Below are 25247 nucleotides of genomic sequence, written 5' to 3'. Positions count from 1 at the left end.
TTGACAAGTAAAAACAAATCAGGTAATATATATATGTCCTTGTTTGGGGCTCTATATTTCTTATTATTCTCATCAGCATGTATTAACATTGTGCAAGCGATTGATAAATACTAGTTTAGGACATAACAAAATTATGAAGAGCCGCGTACCTTGCATTGTAAATGTCAGCTCGCGACGGAGCTTGGTGCATGTGCAACAGTGGCAGAAAATGCATTCCTCGTGCATGAAATACAGACAACAAAGAGCTCTGGTTTATTTTTCAAATATTTTCCACAACAGAATATTTTGTCAAAGTGTAAAAGTAGGCATGAGTTTTAAGTAGGGGAATATACTCTAAACTCTCCATTCCTTAAAAATAATGGAGCAGAGGCCCCACAGAGTTACTTGGACATTCTCCTCTACTTAAATATGTAAAGGAGTAATGCAGGGTATACAAATAGTATACAAAGTATACAAATTTATAAAGCATCTAGATTTTACAAGTTTAGATTTTTTATTGCGTGAATGTGTAGTTAGGGGCCTCTATGAGGTCATTCTTACTATTTCAATAGTATTGTGTTAGTTACAGTACTGTTAGGATACTATTGCAATGTATGTACAATTATTCTTCATTTTGTTGCATTTATCGATATAATCAATAGTGTAGCACAGCTTTGATATTAACTATCTTTATTAAAACTTGTCATCAAGGTTTTCCCATCGGATCATGGACAATTAATTGAGATGCATCTATAATTCATTTAAATCTGTACACCCATATAAATTAACATATATCAACTGATGAAGAATGACACATGCCATTAGATGCCAAGATATGAGATTAGCAACAGGAAGTGTATGTCAGTGGAAAGGTCCACATAACAAATGTTGGAAGAAGAAAAAGGAAAGTATTCCAGCTGTGGGAGTTGTGACATCATTGGTTGTATCCAACCAGTCCACAGCATATTTTGGACTTGTGGTTTATGTAAAATAACTTGATTTGTTCAGCAAAAAGGGCTAGTGACCATGACAATCCCTGTAAAAATTATGATTTTATTCAAAAGTGAAAAGTGATTTCGTTTTCTCCAATCACCAAGCTTCACCAAAAGCGTTATCTCAAAATCTTGATAAAGAGTGACATTAAAAACAACAGTGATCATTGTACAATATACTGCTAGTACTGCCTCACATATGACTTGTACTCTGCAGTCATGTCGTATCCAGCAGAAGGCATGGAGTCTGCCATCAAGAACCACATTGATGATGTGCGGGCCTTCCTAGAGAACCGGCACCACAACTCCTATGCTGTCTATAACCTGTCACAAAGATCCTACAGAGTGGCCAAGTTTGAAAATAGGGTAAGGCCATGAGATTCATCTCAGTGCTGCAAGTTTATATGCGCGCGATGCGCATATACCTTGGAATGTATCTGCAGGATCCTTGAATTAAAGGGCAAACAACATTTGTTGGCAATGTTTCAATGTTGAAAATACCTTGACATTTTTGTAATTAATGGGACTGAACATTGTTAAAAGATTTTGAACTTTCATAAACATGATAAGATTGATATTTCAAAATTGGAAATTCAGATTAACATATCTTTCAGTTTCCATAAAACTATGGCATTGAAATCAGTTTGAGACATCCACATCTAGTCATTTGGATTTTCCCCTTTCTTGTGTGTTGGTCTTCTGCAAGAAATGGAAATTGGCATGGTGATTGACAGATGTCACATTCAGGCACAGAATTGATGTGTGTGGTTCCTTGCAGGTGTCTGAATGTGGCTGGGCTCAGAAGAAGGCTCCAACACTAGCTAACCTGTTTGCCATATGCAAGAACATGCACCTGTGGCTACGGCAGAACCCCAAGAACATCTGTGTTGTCCACTGTCTGGACGGCAAGGCCCAGTCAGCCACAGTCATTGGAGCATTGCTGGTGTTCTGTCGCCTGTTCGACAGTGCAGAGACAGCTCTGCATATGTTCACTGCCCGCAGGCTGGCCCCGGGCGTCTCACCATCTCAGAAAAGGTTAGGAAATGGGAACTTGGCATCCTTTGTTCAGGATATAAGAGAAGAGAAATAGATAGTGATAGTTGTCATCATGTGATTCATAGAGTCCTAACTTGTTGCTCCTCCCCCTTATTGCTGCTAACTGGACTGACTGTATGTGCAGGTACATTAACTACATGAGTGAGATGGTGTCTGACGAAGAAGTGAAGCCCCACAGCCGGCCAGTGATGCTGTCCCAGCTGGTCATGTCACCGGTGCCTCTTTTCAACAAGATGAAGTAAGGCTCTTCACCCAGTGCAGTACCCCACACTATCAGCACTGTATTGTACTTAGGGGGAGGGGGACCGTTTTATTACTTCTACTTATTGGATACTTGGTCTGTTGGGCATTTGTAGAAAAAAATGAGGTTTCCAGTAATGGGTGTGGTACATCAGGTGTCATCATATTCTATTTGATAGGAAGCCCAACTGGCGTCACAGTGAGGCATCCTTGTAGTCCTTACTAAGGGAGTGACCGTTTGATATTGTAGTGGGATCCCTGGGATTTTGTGTTTAGATAAGATATTTTTTCAGCTACCGCAAAACCAGATATTGTTTAAATTAAAACTTTGAGCCTGAATATTTTTTAAAGAAAAACATTTTGCAACAATGTAATTTGTATGGGAGACAATTTCTTGCTTTTTTTTCCCCGACAGCCTGAAGCAAAATTATTTTTTTCAAGAATTTCCCTTGGGACAATTTAAATTAAATGTTCGGTCCCTAACTTGCTGTCTTCCCTTATATCATGTAGGAGAATTTTTTTAAAAAATAATTCATTCTCCTATTTGTTGAAGGAATGGCTGCACACCGTTTGTGGAGGTGTATGTTGGAGATGACCGTGTGTTGACCACTTCCCTGGAGTATGAGCGTATGAGGTATGTTTTACCAGTTGTGTTGCTTCAGCACCATCAGCATTTTGTATCATGAGTGCAGTCCAGTGGTAGCTTATGAGTTTGTGTCGGGATCTAAGGCAGTGTGTTTCTCACAATTGCAAGTTGGATAGAGATTGTTAGGACATTATGTTCACAAAATATATCCTCCCTAACAGTGTCGTTGCCCATGAATTATCAGCCTTGTTTGCCTCGCACATTAAAAGCTGTACTTGTTTCTTGGTAATTTTAATGTCGTCTGTCACACTCATTCCTGAACTCTGCATGACTCGTACAAACATGTCCGGTCACTGTGTTGTATCATACAGTGACATTGTCATAATGCTGTATCTGTGGATGACAAACGTGTCCGGTCACTGTGTTATATCATACAGTGACATTGGTGTCATAATGCTGTATCTGTAGATGACAAACGTGTCCGGTCACTGTGTTATATCATACAGTGACATTGGTGTCATAATGCTGTATCTGTGGATGACAAACGTGTCCGGTCACTGTGTTATATCATACAGTGACATTGTCATAATGCTGTATCTGTGGATGACAAACGTGTCCGGTCACTGTGTTATATCATACAGTGACATTGGTGTCATAATGCTGTATCTGTAGATGACAAACGTGTCCGGTCACTGTGTTATATCATACAGTGACATTGGTGTCATAATGCTGTATCTGTGGATGACAAACGTGTCCGGTGACTGTGTTATATCATACAGTGACATTGGTGTCATAATGCTGTATCTGTGGATGACAAACGTGTCCGGTCACTGTGTTATATCATACCATGACATTTGTGTCATAATGCTGTATCTGTGGATGACAAACGTGTCCGGTCACTGTGTTATATCATACCATGACATTGGTGTCATAATGCTGTATCTGTGGATGACAAACGTGTCCGGTCACTGTGTTGTATCATACCGTGACATTGTCATAATGCTGTATCTGTGGATGACAAACATGTCCGGTCACTGTGTTGTATCATACCGTGACATTGGTGTCATAATGCTGTATCTGTGGATGACAAACGTGTCCGGTCACTGTGTTGTATCATACAGTGACATTGTCATAATGCTGTATCTGTGGATGACAAACGTGTCCGGTCACTGTGTTATATCATACAGTGACATTGGTGTCATAATGCTGTATCTGTGGATGACAAACATGTCCGGTGACTGTGTTGTATCATACAGTGACATTGGTGTCATGATGCTGTATCTGTGGATGACAAACGTGTCCGGTCACTGTGTTATATCATACAGTGACATTGGTGTCATAATGCTGTATCTGTGGATGACAAACGTGTCCGGTCACTGTGTTATATCATACCATGACATTGGTGTCATAATGCTGTATCTGTGGATGACAAACGTGTCCGGTCACTGTGTTATATCATACCATGACATTTGTGTCATAATGCTGTATCTGTGGATGACAAACGTGTCCGGTCACTGTGTTATATCATACAGTGACATTGGTGTCATGATGCTGTATCTGTGGATGACAAACATGTCCGGTCACTGTGTTATGTCATGCAGTGACATTTGTGTCATAATGCTGTATCTGTGGATGACAAACGTGTCCGGTCACTGTGTTATATCATACAGTGACATTGGTGTCATAATGCTGTATCTGTGGATGACAAACATGTCCGGTCACTGTGTTATATCATACAGTGACATTGGTGTCATAATGCTGTATCTGTGGATGACAAACATGTCCGGTCACTGTGTTATATCATACAGTGACATTGGTGTCATAATGCTGTATCTGTGGATGACAAATGTGTCCGGTCACTGTGTTATATCATACAGTGACATTGGTGTCATAATGCTGTATCTGTGGATGACAAACATGTCCGGTGACTGTGTTATATCATACAGTGACATTGGTGTCATAATGCTGTATCTGTAGATGACAAACATGTCCGGTCACTGTGTTATATCATACCATGACATTGGTGTCAAGATGCTGTATCTGTGGATGACAAACGTGTCCGGTCACTGTGTTGTATCATACCATGACATTGGTGTCATAATGCTGTATCTGTGGATGACAAATGTGTCCGGTCACTGTGTTATATCATACAGTGACATTGGTGTCATAATGCTGTATCTGTGGATGACAAACATGTCCGGTCACTGTGTTATATCATACCATGACATTGGTGTCAAGATGCTGTATCTGTGGATGACAAACGTGTCCGGTCACTGTGTTATATCATACCATGACATTGGTGTCAAGATGCTGTATCTGTGGATGACAAACGTGTCCGGTCACTGTGTTATATCATACAGTGACATTGGTGTCATAATGCTGTATCTGTGGATGACAAACGTGTCCGGTCACTGTGTTGTATCATACAGTGACATTGTCATAATGCTGTATCTGTGGATGACAAACATGTCCGGTCACTGTGTTATATCATACAGTGACATTGGTGTCATAATGCTGTATCTGTGGATGACAAACATGTCCGGTCACTGTGTTATATCATACCATGACATTGGTGTCAAGATGCTGTATCTGTGGATGACAAACGTGTCCGGTCACTGTGTTATATCATACAGTGACATTGGTGTCATAATGCTGTATCTGTGGATGACAAACATGTCCGGTGACTGTGTTATATCATACAGTGACATTGGTGTCATAATGCTGTATCTGTGGATGACAAACGTGTCCGGTCACTGTGTTGTATCATACCATGACATTGGTGTCATAATGCTGTATCTGTGGATGACAAACGTGTCCGGTCACTGTGTTATGTCATACAGTGACTGTGGTGTCATGATGCTGTATCTGTGGATGACAAACGTGTCCAGTCACTGTGTTATGTCATGCAGTGACTGTATAGTCATTCACAATCAGCTTGGATAAACCAAACAATAAGCAATCGGTCCTGGTAGGCAGGAACATCAAACGGAATCGAACAGGTAATTTTAGATCAGATTTGATCAACTTAATTATTCTGCAGTTAACAACCATGCCAAAGTATAATGATGCTCTACACAAATGTAAACATCAGCTGCACAGATCTGAACGTCAGCAGCATAAGTCTAGCCTAGAGGTACATGAGCAGATCTACCAGCTGCACAGAGCTGAACGTCAGCAGCATAGGTCTAGCCTAGAGGTACATGAGCAGATCTACCAGCTGCACAGAGCTGAACGTCAGCAGCATAGGTCTAGCCTAGAGGTACATGAGCAGATCTACCAGCTGAACAGAGCTGAACGTCAGCAGCATAAGTCATAACATACAAAATACAAACTGTAGTTTATGCAGGTCACTAAGATTCTTTGTTTGACATATAAAGCTCTTCATGGACTGGCACCCTCATATATGTTTGAACTTCTCCATCCCTATGGTGACTAACGTTCCAATCATCAACATCACGTGAGTGTACCACTGAAGTCCTTTGGCCTACGATCATTCTCCTGCACAGCTCCTGTCTAATGGAATGATCTTCCATACAGCATAAAGAAAACTGACAATACGGACACTTTCAAATACGTACTTTAAACACATCTGTTTCATTTTTATGCTTCCGGAAACACCTGTTGTTGTCCATTATCCCTCCTATACATGAAGTATATACTTGTTCATATGTTTACACTGTAGTGCCTTGAGCATACACTAGGGCGTCGAATGGCAAATATATGAACATGCATTACAAATATGGATAGGTCTTGGAAGGTAAATCTGTACCAGGCTGATTATGTATGTGGTCCCCTCAGTCAGTGCTCATGTTATCACACACTGGTTGATCTGATCCATCCCTGATTATCATCTATCCACTCCCGATTCACACAGTGACAATTGACCACCTCCAGGGTGTAATAGTGGTGTTTCCTTTGCAGACAGTTCACCACTGAGGATGGAGCATGTCGGGTTCCCCTTAATGCATCCTGTACAGGAGATGTGACTGTTGTCGTCTACCATGCCAGGTCAACATTTGGAGGCAAGATCCAGGGAAAGGTAACTTTACATTGCCCTAAACATGATCACAATGTTGTCACTTGCGATTGTCTTTGTAATGTCAGCAGATCAAGTCATTCTTTAGCTTACAAGAGGGGTGGTCGGGTAGCCTAGTGGTTAAAGTGTTCGCTCGTCATGCCGAAGACCCGGGTTCGATTCCTGACATGGGTACAATGTGTGAAGCCCTTTTCTGGTGTCCCCTGCCGTGATATTGCTGGAATATTGCTAAAAGCGGCGTAAAACCAAACTTACTCACTCACTCACTTGAAAGTCAAGTGAGCGTATGTCGTGGGTTTTATGTCTGGCGTTACATGTTCTGTTTCTTGCCTTTATAAAACATTTTACCTTGCTTTGACCTTTGCACTTCAACCATTTGAAAGCTGAAACTTGTTATGTTGTTTTGTTTCAACATGTCTTTGATTTGTTTATTGTTTAACGCCGCACTCAGCAATATTCCAGTTATATGACGGTGGTCTGTAAATAATCGAGTCTGGACCAGATAATCAAGTGATTGACATCACGAGCATCGATCCACGCAATTGGGATATCATGACATGCATCAACCAAGTCAGCAAGCATTGACCACCCGATCCTGTTAGTTGCTTCGACATGTCATAAAATCTTGTACAGTAAACTATGGTTATAACCAACTCAAAAGGGACCATTCATTTTAGTTCATTGTAACTGTAGTTCGTTATAAGCATAAATACAGAATAACTAGTCGGGACAAAAAAAATAAGTTTGTTATGTTATATTATAAACGAAGTTTACGGTATATGTGTAATTGGTAGTGAGGCTCAAGGCGTATGTTCCGTTTTTAGCTATATGTTACATTTTGACCTTCACTTGACCTTTGCACATTGATCATGCTCCTAAATTCTCTCAACACATATTTCTTCACACTGTTAATATCATCTTCTCCGATACCACTGAACCAATGAAGTTGAAACTTCACAAGCCTTTTCCCACCGCTGATGACATCAGAATTAGTCAAGAGGTTTGAATCTGATTTTCAATATTGCAACCACAACAGTTAATCAGACACCGCTCAACCATTTTATTTCAAAATGTACTGTATTTATAGGATGCAGAACTTAAACATTTATAGTTATCCCTATGAGGACATGATATTTTGTTCAAATCATAAGGATTTTATTGTGTCTTTTGCGTAATTGGAACATTCTATGGCATTAGATACATTATTCAGTGTTGAAACTTTGTGTATAAATTGTGTATAAATGTTTTGTAAATCAACAATGTTTTACAGTAGCACTTTCATTCTTGCACATATAGAAACATTGTGGATAGTTTCATATTTGTTAATTAATACTTTTGTCCTGAGTATTTATGCAGAAATATTTAAGTTGCTTGATAACAGCAAAGGGCTGTCTCTTGAAATTAAAACTGTTGCTGACATGTCGAGGTGATCTACAGTACTGTGGCACTTTTGTGTAAGTGGTGATGTTCTGTGAGGATAACCTGTATCTCCTTGTAACTGTATACTGACAACATTTAACTAATTATGTTTAGATAACCTCCATGAAGATACTTCAACTACAGTTCCACTCTGGTTTCATTGCTCCAGGCACCAAAACATTCAAGCTGTCACAGTAAGTCACAGTGTGTCACTATCTCAAGCTGTCAGTGTGTCACTACCTCAAGCTGTCAGTGTGTCACTACCTCAAGCTGTCAGTGTGTCACTATCTCAAGCTGTCAGTGTGTCACTATCTCAAGCTGTCAGTGTGTCACTATCTCAAGCTGTCAGTGTGTCACTACCTCAAGCTGTCAGTGTGTCACTACCTCAAGCTGTCAGTGTGTCACTATCTCAAGCTGTCAGTGTGTCACTACCTCAAGCTGTCAGTGTGTCACTATCTCAAGCTGTCAGTGTGTCACTACCTCAAGCTGTCAGTGTGTCACTACCTCAAGCTGTCAGTGTGTCACTATCTCAAGCTGTCAGTGTGTCACTACCTCAAGCTGTCAGTGTGTCACTACCTCAAGCTGTCAGTGTGTCACTATCTCAAGCTGTCAGTGTGTCACTACCTCAAGCTGTCAGTGTGTCACTATCTCAAGCTGTCAGTGTGTCACTACCTCAAGCTGTCAGTGTGTCACTACCTCAAGCTGTCAGTGTGTCACTACCTCAAGCTGTCAGTGTGTCACTACCTCAAGCTGTCACAGGCTGCCTCCTACTTCTAATGTTAGAACATTTGCCCGAGGAGCAGAAGGATTTGATCCCTGGCTGCGTCATACCAAAAGATGTTTAAAGATGTTTTTTGTTGTTACCCTGTCTGGCGCTACTCATTGAAGAGGTAAAGCAAGGACTGGTTGTCTCTGAGTCAGTATAATTTGTCTGAATGGGGTATTCATGTTAAACTGCGGCATGGTATGTCAGTGGGCAAGCACCATAATATCGGCATTAGTCTGGACTAGTAAAGGCAGCCACACATACATGCATGCACGTCGCAATATAAGTGCAATAATCTTGGACCGCGATGTTAGACCCCATTTCGACTCACCTCACCTGAAGCTGTCACAGTAAGTCAAGCTGATATGGTGTGTCTGAGTAATAGCGTTTCACAGTCATACTGGACAGGCTATGGGTTTAGATGGTTGATTCAAATCATGAAGATATTTTGTCATGATTGTTGCACATCCACATAAGCAGTAGTTTTGATAATGAGGAGATGAACACGGTCAGTTTCTTGATTCAGACAAACATATATGATGGCTGTGGTTTTGTGTGTGGTGTGAGTATGGTGTGCTCTTTGTTAAGGTATGAGCTTGACCAGATGGACACCCCAGACAAGTACCCTGACCTGTTCTCTGTCTCGGTGGAGCTTGCAGTATCACCAAATGATCGACCACAGGCAGAAAAGCAGTATCCTTGGTTCAAATTCAGTACAGAAAAACTCACCCCGAGAATTCTGTTTTCTGGGAAGGATGAATTGCATCAGGCATTATCAGAATTTGGTAAGAGTTTTTCCAGACATTACAGTGATAACCTCTACTTCATAAATAGTAATCTAGGTGTATATATAAATGCTTCATATAGTTGTGAAATAGTCAAGTACCTTTTCGGTGAGATGCTAGCTTGGGGCAAAATTGCCGTATTAGCAAGTTTCAATCAGATCATTGCCAACAACAACCAGTCTTCTTTTACTGTCAGTAGTGGCTGTATTTTATGCAGGTCACTAAACTATTTGACATGATAGTGTTTGAAATACACAAGACCATTTATTTTAGTCCCTGCCTTGTCTCCATAACAGGTGCTTCAGAAAGAGCCAAATCTCGTTTAAGTCGAACATCTAGCTTGAATTCTGAGAGTCCATCAGACAGTCCTCTTCATCAACCATCAACACCTAGCAAGAAACCTGCATCAACACCCGAGACTGCTCGCAAACAGGCCAGTGAGCCGAAGAGTCGGTCCAACTTCTTCGCAACACTTGAATGGGACAGTGGCGCACCAACGGAATCAGGGGAAGTAGTAGAACCCCACCAACCCACAGAAATAGAAGTCCGGCTACTAGATGCTAGTGATAATGAAGATGATGACTTTGTGTCTCTGTCTCGGGACCGGGCAGGAACTCATAGCAGTAATGGTAGTGATATCGGTGTGCAGGCTCCTCGATCCCAGGATGCAGACTTTTTTAGTGACTTCAGTGCACCTGCATCAAGTGATGCTACTCAAGATTTGCTGAACATGAAGAGTACAGGTGCTCAACAAAATGATCCTGTGACTGACCAGATGGACTTACTGAATATGGGTAGTGAACCCTCTAACTTTGACTTACTTGGTGGCTCTGTGGAAGCGGATGCCTCCAATGCCCAGTCGTCTAATGTTCAGTTTGGGGACACCTTTGATCCCTTCCAAGAAATGGCATCCCGTCAGAAACCTGCAAGTCAAACCAATGCTGCTAAGGGTTCTGGTAAAACAGATGCTTTTGGAAGCTTTGACCCTTTCCAAAGTTGTGCCCCAACTGTAGAGAATGGAGGCAGCGGTGCGGGTTCAGATGATTTTGTCTCATTTATGGAAAATCAAAACCAAACAGTAGGAGGTCCTGATGATTTAATGGGTAACTGGGATGCCAGCAACATTCTCCAAAGTGGTGGCAGTAACAGCAATATTCCCAAACCTGCCAATGCTGGTGGAATAGGCATTGGTATGTCTAAGAGCCACAGCTCTTCCTTCCCACAGCAAGCTGGAATGAGTGCCCCAATGTCTGCATCTCAGGGTGGAGGCATCGGACCAGTGCCAAAGGCAGATCCATTTGCAGACTTAGGTGAGTCATGTTATGTACAACTTGTTCTTAATGAAGCAGCACCTTGTAATGGGGGCAGCTTAATGGGTTTACCTGAATTTGTGTTCCGCTGCTGCCCCTGGGGAATTTGTCTGACGTATGATTGCGATTGTGTAAGGTCAAGATCGCCAAGTATGAACGAGGTGTCACTGCATGGTATTTATGAATGGAATTTGATGAACAAATTATGCTTGATGTCTAAGGCGGGGTCATGTTTGTATCAACTTTTGGGTGACCATTGTATAAGGAGTCACTGGCGGTCAAATTATGAAACATTGTTCCAATTTCCAGAAATTTTAGATTGATTCATGATACATCTAAGCATTTTCTTATCATATTATCCATGGTAGACTCTCAACAATTAACTCATTACCTGGCATATGTGATGGTTGTGGCAAATGTCATCGTAACTTTGAAGGTCATTCCCTCACTGACTTGAAACAGTTTCATTCAGAAAGTATATGCAGTGGGATATAAAGTTATGAGCACTCACGATTAAATAACTTTTCTTCTGGTTTGGCAGAACACATCGCCAATGCAGTATAACTTTCAAACAGAGAACTCTTTGTCTCCAGATTTAGTAAAAATAAAGTCTATCTATCTAAAACTGTGACATAATAAAAAATATTTCTTGTCTTGTCTTTTTCACTTCGATGGTACAACTCAGAACCCCAAACCTGCCTTTTCTACTTCCGGCCTTGACCACCAATCTGGACTTATCTCAGTCCTTAACCTCTCACTTTCCTTTTTATCATGCAAAGATACACATGTGCTTTCCTGGGCATGGAGTGCAGCAAAGACTTTGTCAATGACAAGCGCTCTGCTTGGGGTTGGCTTTTTCCCTGGGGACGGAGCACAGTTTAACCCTTTACAGGCCACAGGCGCTAGTATGAGAGCTGGCGTTTCATCAAAATCAACTGCATCCATATGGGTTGCTGCATCCACCTCTACAATGGGCTTTACAACCAGGTTCCTGAGGTCAGCCCACAGTGGATGGCTGCTCCACTGGCAAGGTAGTAGGTTAGGAGTCTTCAGCGCCTGTTGTACTTCCAACTTGTATGACTCCTAAAAGCTGAGGATATGCTCTCTCGACAACTTTACTTTTGTCAGTTTTGACACCAGTGATTCCTGTACAATATTCCAGTGGTGTCAGTGACCTGCGGAGGCGTCTACTGTGATTAACATTCAGAGAGTAGACACAAAGATCTTTCAACAACTCCTAGGCAACAGCTTATGTTATAATAAGTGACTTGTTCCCATTACTGGACATTTGGGGTCTGCAGTCACTGACTGGTATAGAAATATTGTCGATGGAGTGTTGTTGATTAAAGACTGGGTATCACATTGTCAGCAGCTTCCATTGACGACACCGCTGTAGGTTTACCAGATATTTCCCTTGAGTCACATAGTCATAGTCATAGCATCACATTAAACGTTCTGAGGTATGGTTGGGTCTGAAGTTCCGATCCTCCAGGCATCACGTATTGAGAGCTGAAGAGGTGCTTTTTCTTAGACTGCATTTCTTTGGGCGAGCAAGGATGTCACAACAGAAGTCTGATGTATTACAAAGTGTCACAAAAATAATATATTCTCACACATTGCTTGGATCTTGTTATTTGCTACAACTTGAAGTTCCGATCCTCCGGGCATCATAACAAAAAGAAATTTCACCTGCTGTTCAGTGTTTGCTAGATATTTCCCTTGAATCTCAAAATGTCAATAAATGTTCTGAGGGATTGTTGGGCTCTTGTTGCTATTCGCTACAACTTGAACAGGGGGATAAACATTGTAATGTGCTGTCCGGATGAGAAATAATTGACGTGAATTTGGATATTCATGATATTAGTATACTTGTTCTGACAACAAGTCTCAAGCCTGCCCGCCCGCCCGTCTTTCCCCTGCCTAGTTATTAAACAGAGTGCTGATCAGAAGGACATGAGAGATCAAGGACAGATACGAGGGCTGTTCATTAAAGATTTCCCCTGACCCACTTCCGATGGACCTAGTGGAATGAAACTTGGCATAGGTATTAGTCTTTCTCCACGTAGGAACCACCAAGAGTTACACACTTCTCCCATCGTTTTATGCAACTATGGAGACCTTGCTTGTAAAAGCCCTCATTTTGCGTCTCAAACCAGGACTTGACTTCAGAAATCAGTGTTTCATCATCTGTGAAACGTTTTCCCTTCAATTATGACTTCATGGTTGGAAAGAGGTGGAAGTCAGATGGTGCAAGGTCAGGAGAGTAAGGAGGATGTGGAAGGATTTCATAGCCACAGGACCGCGCTTCTGTCTGGGCAACATGAGAGCTGTGTACTGGAGCATTGTCTTGCAGGAGACGGACACCCTTGGTCAGCATGCCACGCCTCTTAAGCTTGAAAGCGTCCCACAATTTCCGCAGCAGTGAAGCATAATAAGCTCCTGTAATTGTGGTACCCTTTGCCAAGAAATCCACCATCACTACTCCGTGCTGGTCCCAAAACACCGTGAGCATGACCTTGCCTGCAGAGGGTTGGACAAGTTTCTTTTGGTGTGCGACCTTTCAAATATAAAAACCTAATCACTGCTCGGTATTCTACTGGCTCCATTGTCACACCCTACTCGATCATACCATAACCCATAGATACATGTATCATTACACATGTGAAATTTCAACCAAATATGATAACCCTAAGTGGCTTAGTGGAAATCTTTAATGAACACCCCTCGTAACTCTCAATTGGTGAGCATGAGCAAGGGGCATCCAGGATGTGGGAAAGACATGTTTTAGGATGTGTGTTTGTGACGGAGGTGAAGAAGGAATTTGCAATGTGGTATGGCAATATCAATATTTTCTAGTATAACCTTTTTTAAACAATGCCTACACCAGACATGTTAGAAGTGAGACATTCAAGGAGAATTATTATCAGGCTAAAGGCCTTCTGGACAGGTTCCTCAATGGTTGATCAAACAACATTTATAGAAATAGACATTAACTTCAGTATCATTTGCTAAATGGCCATAGACCAGTAAAACCTATGTACATGTCATGTCCGTCCTGCAATCCAGTTTTGGTTTCAGAAAGATAATATTGGCACAAATAGTTGATTTTGACCAATTTTCTTTGATGGATAGTCCTTCATATAAGACAGGTAATGTTCCATAACCAGCAGTAATTAAGTAGGCCAAAGGTCAAATGACCAGTCTAGATTTTCACTTCTGGTAGAGAAGAGTATGGGAATAATAAAAGCAGTTAATATGTTATCATGATGTTTATATGATGAAGCTTTCAAGTTTTGTGGGTGAAAACAACAACATATGTGCATGTTGACACTGCCACAGGCCAAATTTGATAGGCTGTCTTTGAGAGCCAGTCCTCATGCACTTGATACCCAAGTCTTTGCATCCTTATAGGAAAGTTGTCTGGCATGAAAGGTAGCAGTAGTCATGGCAATTTCAAGAGCCAGCAGCCAATGGGAAGTATGCCCTCCAGACAGCAGCCAGGCCAACAGCAGGGAGTGCCAGCATTCGGAGGTCCAGGTAACTCTAGCCTGCCACCAGGTCTCATTATCATCTTTCTAATATTTTTACCCCCCAGCATATAATATATCAAACAAATCCTGAAGTGGTGCCTTTTTGCCCTTAACGGATTTCATGACACTTTCCTCACACCAAAACCAGGTTGTCAACTGGGGCCTTTTGCTAATCAAGGATTTTTTTAATTTAAATTCTTTTCTGTTTCCATGACAACAAGTTTGATTTTGACAATTCCAATTTATTGTTTTGATAGCTCAATAACTACTCTTGTATACGGACAGACAGAACAGATAGAAATTCTCTCATGCAGTTGGACTGACAGTTACTTGATTTGTTCTTTCGACTGTATGGGGCTGGGGGAATTTGTCATCTTCTGATGACTCTTGTTTTATTATCTTTACACATAATTTGCTAATCCTGTCTAATCATTGATTGCGGATTGAAGGACTGGTTGGCTATGACCAGTATTACAACATGGTTTCCAGTGACCATACAATGTTAGCAAGCCAGCGGTTTTGAATCAGCCATCGTATGGGTCCAATGTAGGCCATATTCAGCCCTTCAATCGTGTAGGATCAGGTTGTCACATTACCTTTGCATGTAAGGAGTATGATTATAAATGTCATTTGTGACCCATTTGTATTTATGACAAAATAGAATATTTGTACTGCACTTGACCTTGAACATGTTAAATAAATTTTTAAACTTATCCCATCTCTCATTCTTCTTTGATCCTTAGTGGAAAATGTGCTAAAACAAAGGTTTCCAGCTTCTAAAAAAACAGTTTGTCCGAACACCCCTCGCATCACCATGGTCACCTCCCAACAATCTGGGTCACACACACTGTATACATGTTGACCTGTACACGTTTGCTACGTAATTTCCCCAGCCAACTCATTCTCTTTCTAATCGCCACGGTGCTACACAGATTAAGACTTTTTATCCTCCCCGGCATATAATGCAGGGGGATATAGTCGACGCCCCGTCCGTCTGTCCATCCATATTCATTTTGTTGCCAGAGCGTAACTCGAAAACTGTTCAATATTTTTCAACAAAACTTGGTGAAATATATCAAACAGATCCTGAAGTGGTGCCTTTTGTTATTTACAGTTTTGGGGCATTTATATTTTTCGCGATTTCTGTAGAAACAATTTGGACTTAGCCTTTAAAGGGGTGTATTTATTTTTCGGACTCAAACTCAAAAAAAGTTAAATACATCTTTCAACACAACTTGGCAGATACATCAAACAGATCCTGAAGTGGTGCCTTTTGCTATTTGTGGATTTTTGATATTTTTCTTTTTCTTGTTTTACATGGAAACAATGTGGACCTAATCTCTAAAGTGGGGGCTAGATTTAAAAAAAACGTTCACAGCAATAATATCGCATTGCTTCAAAACTCAGTCTTCCAGTAATGTTCGGCAAACCTCAGAAGATCAACAAACATCAAAAGATCAGTGAACCTCTCGGGATTGGCGAACATCTTATTAGCGTGGCACTTCACAGGATCGGCATATTACGTCAGACCATATGTCTCCTAAGGTTCGTCGAACCTCTTGCATACAGTACTCATCTAAGGATCACCAATCGGGGGTTCGATCCTCCTCTCATCGTCGCTCACGCAGGGACTCTCATGCTCCCATTCCACACAGGTTCGACCTTCTCTCAAACCCTCGCTCCCCTGGGACTGTCAGCAGATACCCATCCCCCTAATGCATGTAACACTTCTGTCCCCTCACGTCATCCGGGTTCTCCATCGCCTTCTCCTGTTCGTCATACTTCTGTTACTACTGCGCAACAGGCTTCGGTGACCTTACAGCTTCCTACATCGTCACGCCTTGTCTTTCATTGTCCCTTCAGCTATGTCACCGTACATTACACCTCTGCCCAGACCTTCTTCGCAGAGATGGTATCTAGGCATTACGACCCCTGTTCCTAAACTGGATAGAGATATCTCCTCTTTGGCACTGAAGCATCCTTTTACTTGTTTTTCGATTGATGACAGAAATCTAGTTCATCTTGACACTTCGATTCGTCGTATGTTGCCTTTAGGATCTACTTTCCTCTCTTGGTCATGGACCACGCCTCTTCACCGTAGTGGTCTTGCATTCATGGGGCAATTGATTTAATTCAAGACAAGATGTCGGGCATCTTAGATCTCATCATGCAAGATCCATCATGACATTGCTACTTCGTGGGATCCTCCAACACTGTTCTTGGGATGAGACGTTTAAGAACCGACTCTACTAATTACCATGCTTCACACCCTTCTTGTTCGCAGGACATATTCAAGGTGGGCAATCTTTCGCGTCTTCAAAGGAACCAGCTAGCAGACCAAAAAGAAGAGAACGGAAGCGCCCTTCTTTTACACCCAACTAACTGGATCTTCATGAAGTAATTAGCTCGAGGTCCAACTCCTTTTGTGGCCGGGGAAGAGGCCATCAAGGTGGGAAGTCAGCTGCACGTACCATTTCCTTTTCCGGGTCCAAAGGTGGCGAATATCCCTAAAGGAAGACTCGATCTCAAAGTGACTCCGCCCACATCCATGACTGGTCTCTTCCGCCCCCAGCCAATAGTCCCATCACCTGTCGGTGGAAGATTGCGCTGCTTCGCCGAAAACTGGATTATCTTGGACGATCCCTTTGTTCTTCGTCTACTACGGGACAGGTATCGACTAATTCTCATTGTGACACCACCCACAACATACGAGCTGTCGTCTCACCAGTATCCGGTCAAACAACTTCCCATTCTCACTGACGCTGTAGAGAATGCCTGACCACTCCAGTCTTCTATTCCCCAATTTTTCTGGTTCCAAAGAAGGATAGCCTTCAACTACACCTCATTTTCAACATGAAAATATTCAACAAATAATATCTAGAAGTACCTCCTCACTTCCAGATGACATCCATCGCGCTGTTACGCACAGTTCTTGGTCCCGGCAATTTCATGATCAGCTTAGATCTACAGGACGCATATGTACACGTCCCCATCCTTCAGGAGCACCGACATTTCCTTTGGTTCCTTTTTCTCGGCCGCCATTACCAATGGAAGGTGGTTATCTCATGCAGAATCTTCTTCATCAGCTCGGATGGCTTATCAAGACGAAGAAATCCAAAATGATCCCTGTCCAACGACTCCAATTTATCGGGGCTCTTTTCGACACATGCCTAATGTTCATCCCCCAGGATCAATGAATGAAGATACACGGCCTTGTTCCATTGGCACTGAGATATAATCCCTTCCTCTGCGCCAATGGTAACAACTCCTCGGTCTCCTGACATCAGCACGGACTCTCACAAGGAGATGTCAAATCCACTTATGACCAGTTCAGTGTTTCCTGAAGCCATTTCTCTTGACTGACGACTGTCATAATCTCTCTGTCAAACCATCTACAACCACATCTCCAATGGTGGCTGCTCCTGTCGAATGTTTGCGATCTCTTTGCAACCTGTTTCAACAATCCGCTATCACGGTTCTTTTCTCCCATGCCATCAGGCTTGGGATCACAACGCGTTAGCAATATCGTGGGAGTGTCTACACGCCTACGCCTTTCCCCCTACTGGTGTTCTATCTCGGGTCATGCAGAAGATAGCGTCCACCAGTCACTTCACACTGATTTTTGGTCGTGAGTTTTGCTCTTCCAACTAGCAGACAGAAGGTTTTACGGTCTACCTCTAACGAATGACCTACTTCTGCAACCTCACTCTTAGCTGCTCACCCGTCGCTTGACACCCTTCAACTTATTTGGCACATTTACAGAAATCCCAAAGGGTACTCTAGATGGGTAGCCAAATTGATCTCAGTAACTCATAGTTCGTCAACCAAGTCCTTATACAACAAGTGGAAGACTTTTGAGGCCTATAGTCACACGCTTGGCATTTCATCACCCGCTCCTGCTTCTCCACAACAGATTGCTGAATATCTTCACCATCTCCGGTCATCCCATAAGCTTAAAGGTTCCACTTTAGCTACATACTTGGCTGTCACTAACTTCGTTGTAGCGACTTCGACCAGCGAAAGGTCTCCCTAGTGGTGGATTTCCCATCCTTGATTTGGTCATGCAAGTTGGCGGTCCAGTCCTCTTTTTTTCGTCCCCCCACATGGGATCTAAACGTCATACTTCACCATCTCACTTTGGCGGATTATGAACCATTGGCTGAGAAAGATTTTGAGTGCATTACGTTTGAAACGGTTTTACTCTTGGCTCTCGCCATGGCTGCTCGAGTCAGCGAAATTCATGCCTTAAAAAAATCAACTTCCCGGCCAACCTGATGGGCTATTTACTATTTCTCCTTTGACGTCTATCTTGAATCCTGAAGATATCAAAGACATTACAATAAACTGTATATTTATATTCTTATCATCTCTCACATGTTCTATACCCGCTTCATCCCCACATCACAATTCCCTTAGCATAAAAGGCTTTAACAAGAGAATGAGTTGGCTTGGAAAATTGCGTGGCTAGTGTGTATAGGTCAAGATGCATACAGTGTGTACATGACCCACATTGATGGGAGGTGACCATGGTTATTGTTTTTTAGAAGCTGGAAACCTTTGTTTTAGCACATTTTCCACTAAGGGTCGAAGAAAAAAGAGAGATGCATAGACGGAGACAGGATAAGTACACAATTTTGATGGACATAAAATGAATAATTATTTTTTATATTAAAAAGACTCCTGGTAATAAGAAGTCTTGTATCAGTCGTTATCACCTGATTATTACCTGAATACTGCCTTTCAGAATATATTCATGTCCTATTATGCACTAAATCTGAGATAACTCTTTAATTATTGAATGACCATCATGACAGGCTCAATGAACTGGCAAAGTGGCCGATCATCCCCATTGCATCAGCAGCAGCAGCAGCAGCAGCAACAGCAACAACAACAACAACAACAACAACAACAACAACAACAGCAGCAGCAGCAGCAGCAGCAACCTTTTGCTAAACCTAACTACAGCGCCAGTGTCATTGGTGGAAGAGAGGACCGTGGGACTCGCAAAAGCTTTGGTATGGCAACAAAATTTAGGTAACCCAGAGATGCCAACCATTTTGATTTTGGTGAAAAGAACACTATTATGCTTGGCCTTCCCCATATGATGATTTTTTGTCTTTTTTTTCACCAATTATGTCCATGCATAAAATATGACCAAGAGCAAATTGTTTACGCACTGGTGACATGAAGCCTTTTGTAGCGAGCCATGCCTTCAATTCACACAGTTTTAAAATATTCATCACTCACTGATACAAGGTCTCTGATTGGTTGTTTTGTTCAAACATATTCAAGTCATTTTATCAATCAACTACAATGTACAATGATATTACTTCAGAACTCGAAACAACACATGAAAAACAGTTAATTAGTACTACTTGATGAATTTATGAATGTGTGAAGGTTAGATATCGAAGCGAAACATTGTTAACATTGTTTCACATGAAATTACGCATTTTTGCTGAACTCATTACTCCAAAACTTCAATTACGGTTGGCATCGCTGGTAAACTATTTCAATTAGATTTGTTCTTTTGGTTTCAACATCATCAGAGCAATCCTACAGGAAAGCATGTTTTTTCTGTTTTACAAAGATTAAAATTCACCAGGGTAGTACAGGAAGTACACACTTGAAGGCACAGCACCTGTCCAACTGTATTGTCCTGAGAACTGGTTGTTTTTTTATTGTTTTGCTTTTCAGTGAAGGCTTCTTAGTTTAAAGATGAATTCTGTAATGTGAGAGAACTGCTTTTTGATACATTTGCACTGTTATCTAAGAATTACTTATTTCTATGCTGTTTTTCGAGTCTCATTATCCCAGCCTTTCCGTCCAACAAGATCACTTTAATCTCTTTGTGTTGTTTTTTCTAGGACCAAAACCAAAGGTGTCAACAAATGCTTTTGAAGATCTCCTAGGCCAGCACACCTTTTCAAAGAAAGAAAATGATGGTCCTAAAACTCTTGGGGACATGAAGAAAGAAATCATGGCTGAATGCATGGACCCTGAGAAACTTCAGGTAAATTGACACACGGCCTGTACTGTTGTCCGGGTGAGGTAAGTGTGAACCAGCTTGGACCTCCCTGGCTGGTAATGAAGGCTCGCCCTGGTCTCAACTGCCTGTACTGTTGTCCCGGTGAGGTAAGTGTGAACCAGCCTGGACCTCCCTGGCTGGTAACAAAGGCTCGTCCTGGTCTCAGCTGTCTGTACTGTTGTCCGGGTAAGGTAAGTGTGAACCAGCCTGGACCTCCCTGGCTGGTAATGAAGGCTCGTCCTTGTCTCTCAACTGCCTGTACTGTTGTCCCGGTGAGGTAAGTGTGAACCAGCCTGGACCTCCCTGGCTGGTAATGAAGGCTCGTCTTTGTCTCTCAACCTGTACTGTTGTTCCGGTGAGGTAAGTGTGAACCAGCCTGGACCTCCCTAGCTGGTAATGAAGGCTCGCCCTGGTCTCTCAACTGCCTGTACTGTTGTCCCGGTGAGGTAAGTGTGAACCAGCCTGGGCCTCCCTGGCTGGTAATGGAGGCTCGCCCTGGTCTCTCAACTGCCTGTACTGTTGTCCCGGTGAGGTAAGTGTGAACCAGCCTGGGCCTCCCTGGTTGGTAACGAAGGCTCGTCCTGGTCTCAACTGCCTGTACTGTTGTTCCAGTGAGGTAAGTGAGAACCAGCCTGGACCTCCCTGGCTGGTAATGAAGGCTCGCCCTGGTCTCTCAACTGCCTGTACTGTTGTCCCGGTGAGGTAAGTGAGAACCAGCCTGGGCCTCCCTGGCTGGTAACGAAGGCTCGTCCTGGTCTCAGCTGTCTGTACTGTTGTCCCGGTGAGGTAAGTGTGAACCAGCCTGGGCCTCCCTGGCTGGTAACGAAGGCTCGTCCTGGTCTCAGCTGTCTGTACTGTTGTTCCGGTGAGGTAAGTGTGAACCAGCCTGGACCTCCCTGGCTGGTAATAAAGGCTCGTCCTTGTCTCTCAACTGCCTGTACTGTTGTTCCGGTGAGGTAAGTGTGAACCAGCCTGGACCTCCCTAGCTGGTAATGAAGGCTCGTCCTTGTCTCTCAACTGCCTGTACTGTTGTCCCGGTGAGGTAAGTGTGAACCAGCCTGGACCTCCCTGGCTGGTAATGAAGGCTCGTCCTTGTCTCTCAACCTGTACTGTTGTTCCGGTGAGGTAAGTGTGAACCAGCCTGGACCTCCCTAGCTGGTACTGAAGGCTCGTCCTTTACTCAACTGCCTGTACTGTGATTCCAGTGAGGTAAGTGAGAACCAGCCTGGGCCTCCCTGGCTGGTAACGAAGGCTCGTCCTGGTCTCAACTGCCTGTACTGTTGTCCCGGTGAGGTAAGTGTGAACCAGCCTGGGCCTCCCTGGCTGGTACTGAAGGCTCGTCCTTTACTCAACTGCCTGTACTGTGATTCCAGTGAGGTAAGTGAGAACCAGCCTGGGCCTCCCTGGCTGGTAACGAAGGCTCGTCCTGGTCTCAGCTGTCTGTACTGTTGTTCCGATGAGGTAAGTGTGAACCAGCCTGGACCTCCCTGGCTGGTAATAAAGGCTCGTCCTTGTCTCTCAACTGCCTGTACTGTTGTTCCGGTGAGGTAAGTGTGAACCAGCCTGGACCTCCCTAGCTGGTAATGAAGGCTCGTCCTTGTCTCTCAACTGCCTGTACTGTTGTCCCGGTGAGGTAAGTGTGAACCAGCCTGGACCTCCCTGGCTGGTAATGAAGGCTCGTCCTTGTCTCTCAACCTGTACTGTTGTTCCGGTGAGGTAAGTGAGAACCAGCCTGGACCTCCCTAGCTGGTACTGAAGGCTCGTCCTTTACTCAACTGCCTGTACTGTGATTCCAGTGAGGTAAGTGAGAACCAGCCTGGGCCTCCCTGGCTGGTAACGAAGGCTCGTCCTGGTCTCAACTGCCTGTACTGTTGTCCCGGTGAGGTAAGTGTGAACCAGCCTGGGCCTCCCTGGCTGGTACTGAAGGCTCGTCCTTTACTCAACTGCCTGTACTGTGATTCCAGTGAGGTAAGTGAGAACCAGCCTGGGCCTCCCTGGCTGGTAACAAAGGCTCGTCCTGGTCTCAGCTGTCTGTACTGTTGTCCCGGTGAGGTAAGTGTGAACCAGCCTGGGCCTCCCTGGCTGGTAACAAAGGCTCGTCCTGGTCTCAGCTGTCTGTACTGTTGTTCCGATGAGGTAAGTGTGAACCAGCCTGGATCTCCCTGGCTGGTAATGAAGGCTCGCCCTGGTCTCTCAGCTGCCTGTACTGTTGTTCCGGTGAGGTAAGTGTGAACCAGCCTGGACCTCCCTGGCTGGTAATGAAGGCTCGTCCTTGTCTCTCAACTGCCTGTACTGTTGTTCCGGTGAGGTAAGTGTGAACCAGCCTGGACCTCACTGGCTGGTAATGAAGGCTCGTCCGGGTCTCAACTGCCTGTACTGTTGTTCCAGTGAGGTAAGTGAGAACCAGCCTGGGCCTCCCTGGCTGGTAACGAAGGCTCGTCCTGGTCTCAGCTGTCTGTACTGTTGTTCAGGTGAGGTATGTGTGAACCAGCCTGGACCTCACTGGCTGGTAATGAAGGCTCGTCCTGGTCTCAACTGCCTGTACTGTTGTTCCAGTGAGGTAAGTGAGAACCAGCCTGGGCCTCCCTGGCTGGTAATGAAGGCACGTCCTGGTCTCAGCTGTCTGCCAGAGGCTCCTCCTTCTCAGTGACACAGGTCGTCATGCCTTTGGTCTGCTGCAACTCTGGTGTCTTTGCCAGGATATCTCTGGAATATTACTGAAAGCAGTGTAGCACCTCTTACTCACTCACGTAACTTGTGCTATTTAAGATAATAGACCCTTTTGAAAAATATAGAGAGAATAATGTATTAGTTATTTCATCAGTTGTTCCTTGATGTTAGTTATCTCACCTGATCATGATATGTGTACCTTTGATGCAAGGTGCTAGAATGGTCCAAAGGGAAGGAGAAGAACATACGAGCTCTGCTGTGCTCCCTCCAGAATGTATTGTGGGAGGAAGAGAAGCGCTGGAAGCAGTGCGGCATGCACGAGCTCGTCACAGCAGACCAGGTCAAGAAAGTCTACAGGAGGGCTGTGCTCTCCGTACATCCAGACAAAGTGAGTATGGCCCCGGTAACTGGTGTGTATGGCCCAGTCACCTGTGGATAGGCCCAGTAATGTATGTAGAGCCCAGTAACCTGGATGTAGGGCTCTGTAGCGAGTGTGAAAGAATAAGCTTTGAAAGGAGGGAAAGAATAAGGTTTCATGGAGGAAGAATAAAGTTTGATAGAAGATGGAAAGAGATGAAAACCTCCTCCTCAGTCTTGACTGAAAATGTAAGCCCCGGCAGAGGCATATTTGGGAGGGCCAAATATCCCGATGCCCAGGGTTTACATTCTCAGTCAAGATCAAGGATGCGTGCAAAAGGCCACTTGCAGCATGCACACAGCTGAAGTCATGACATCAAAAATGAACACTCTTTCATCGTCTGCCCTGGTGGCAGTGGGAAAACAGTGGGTTACAAAACTAATCATGATATGTGAGGTTGCAGGTTCAATTCACATCATGGAATTTTCATATGAAAACAATTGTGACTTTTAACCAATCAGAAATCAACATTAGATTAGTAAAAAAGGCCAGTTTATAAAATTCAACTGTAAAACCTTGGTCTTACAATTCAATTAATTAAAGTTTAGAATTTCCTTTCAAATGCAAGGGCCATTTTGGCGGAATGCCCGGGGTTTCCTGGTCAATGAAAACATTTGCAGTTTATCAATACAGTGGCATTACATCAAATAGAATAGGGTGGAGAATTTCCCAGAAAACTGAGGCCAGGTGATGAAATGGACGTTGCCTACTCCTTGGAGGTATGTTAGATGTTCCACTTCTTTAAAGGGCAAGTTCACACGGAAATGAACCTATTTTTCTTGTACTTTTTCCACATTAAAAGTGATAACCTAGTAGTGTCATGGACAAAAATATAAAGATAACACAATACATTAACATATTTTTTGCATTAAAACGATTTATATTTTTCACATTTACCAAGTGTTCTATTTCCATAACAAAAACACCATGGCTTATTCCCTTGCAATATGACGTCATTGGTGCCAATTGATAAACATAATGACGTCATCATGCTTTGTCAGAGCCGCTTAACGTGGTGTAGGTACAGGTTTGTGATTCTAGCGTCTCAGATGCCAGCCAGCATAGTGTTATGCTGAGTCACCACTGCGCCGGAGTGTGTCGTAGGCCATGCTGTTTTACCGCAAACTGGTACTTGATATCTTTTGCGTTGAGAATAGACAGGGACCCAGTTGAATTGGCACCAATTACGTCATAATCTAAGGGGGATAACTCAGGCGTGTTTAGCTCGAAAAACGAAGGCCTCATAACGGCATATCAATTTCACACTATTGTGAGCTTCCTACTTTCACTGTGAAAAAAATGAGTTTATATTTTTAAACACAGATACTAACTAATTCTAAAATTGTGTTTTGTTCAGAAAAAGAAAGAAAGTGATTTTTGCCTGTACACTTCCCCTTTAAGTGTTGTTTTGCCTCTGGCTCATAATGTTTTC

At 43.1% G+C, this 25247-nt stretch overlaps 1 protein-coding gene across 23 annotated transcripts in view; it reads left to right on the top strand.

Annotated features, from left to right (window-relative positions):
- Positions 1-25247, top strand: part of LOC124118785 (cyclin-G-associated kinase-like) — a 79020-nt gene that overhangs the window by 48780 nt on the left and 4993 nt on the right. For all 23 annotated transcript variants that reach the window (XR_007222184.1, XR_007222200.1, XR_007222191.1 and 20 more), the window contains 12 exons: positions 1189-1337; positions 1750-2006; positions 2152-2265; positions 2821-2901; positions 6775-6892; positions 8423-8502; positions 9663-9859; positions 10156-11169; positions 14581-14706; positions 19514-19714; positions 20567-20712; positions 23609-23785. Coding sequence is in view for 3 of the 23 variants with exons in the window: in XM_048399787.1 (XP_048255744.1) it covers positions 1189-1337; positions 1750-2006; positions 2152-2265; positions 2821-2901; positions 6775-6892; positions 8423-8502; positions 9663-9859; positions 10156-11169; positions 14581-14706; positions 19514-19714; positions 20567-20712; positions 23609-23785 (2660 nt within the window). In the remaining 20 variants the exon portion in view is untranslated. The remainder of the gene's footprint in view (positions 1-1188; positions 1338-1749; positions 2007-2151; positions 2266-2820; positions 2902-6774; positions 6893-8422; positions 8503-9662; positions 9860-10155; positions 11170-14580; positions 14707-19513; positions 19715-20566; positions 20713-23608; positions 23786-25247) is intronic.

Source organism: Haliotis rufescens, unplaced genomic scaffold (assembly GCF_023055435.1).
Source record: "Haliotis rufescens isolate VD_foot unplaced genomic scaffold, xgHalRufe1.0.p SCAF_2, whole genome shotgun sequence".
In the NCBI taxonomy this organism is placed as follows: Eukaryota; Metazoa; Mollusca; class Gastropoda; order Lepetellida; family Haliotidae; genus Haliotis; species Haliotis rufescens.
The sequence above is the reverse complement of the archived record's forward strand: the minus strand, read 5'-3'. Positions and strand labels throughout refer to the sequence as shown.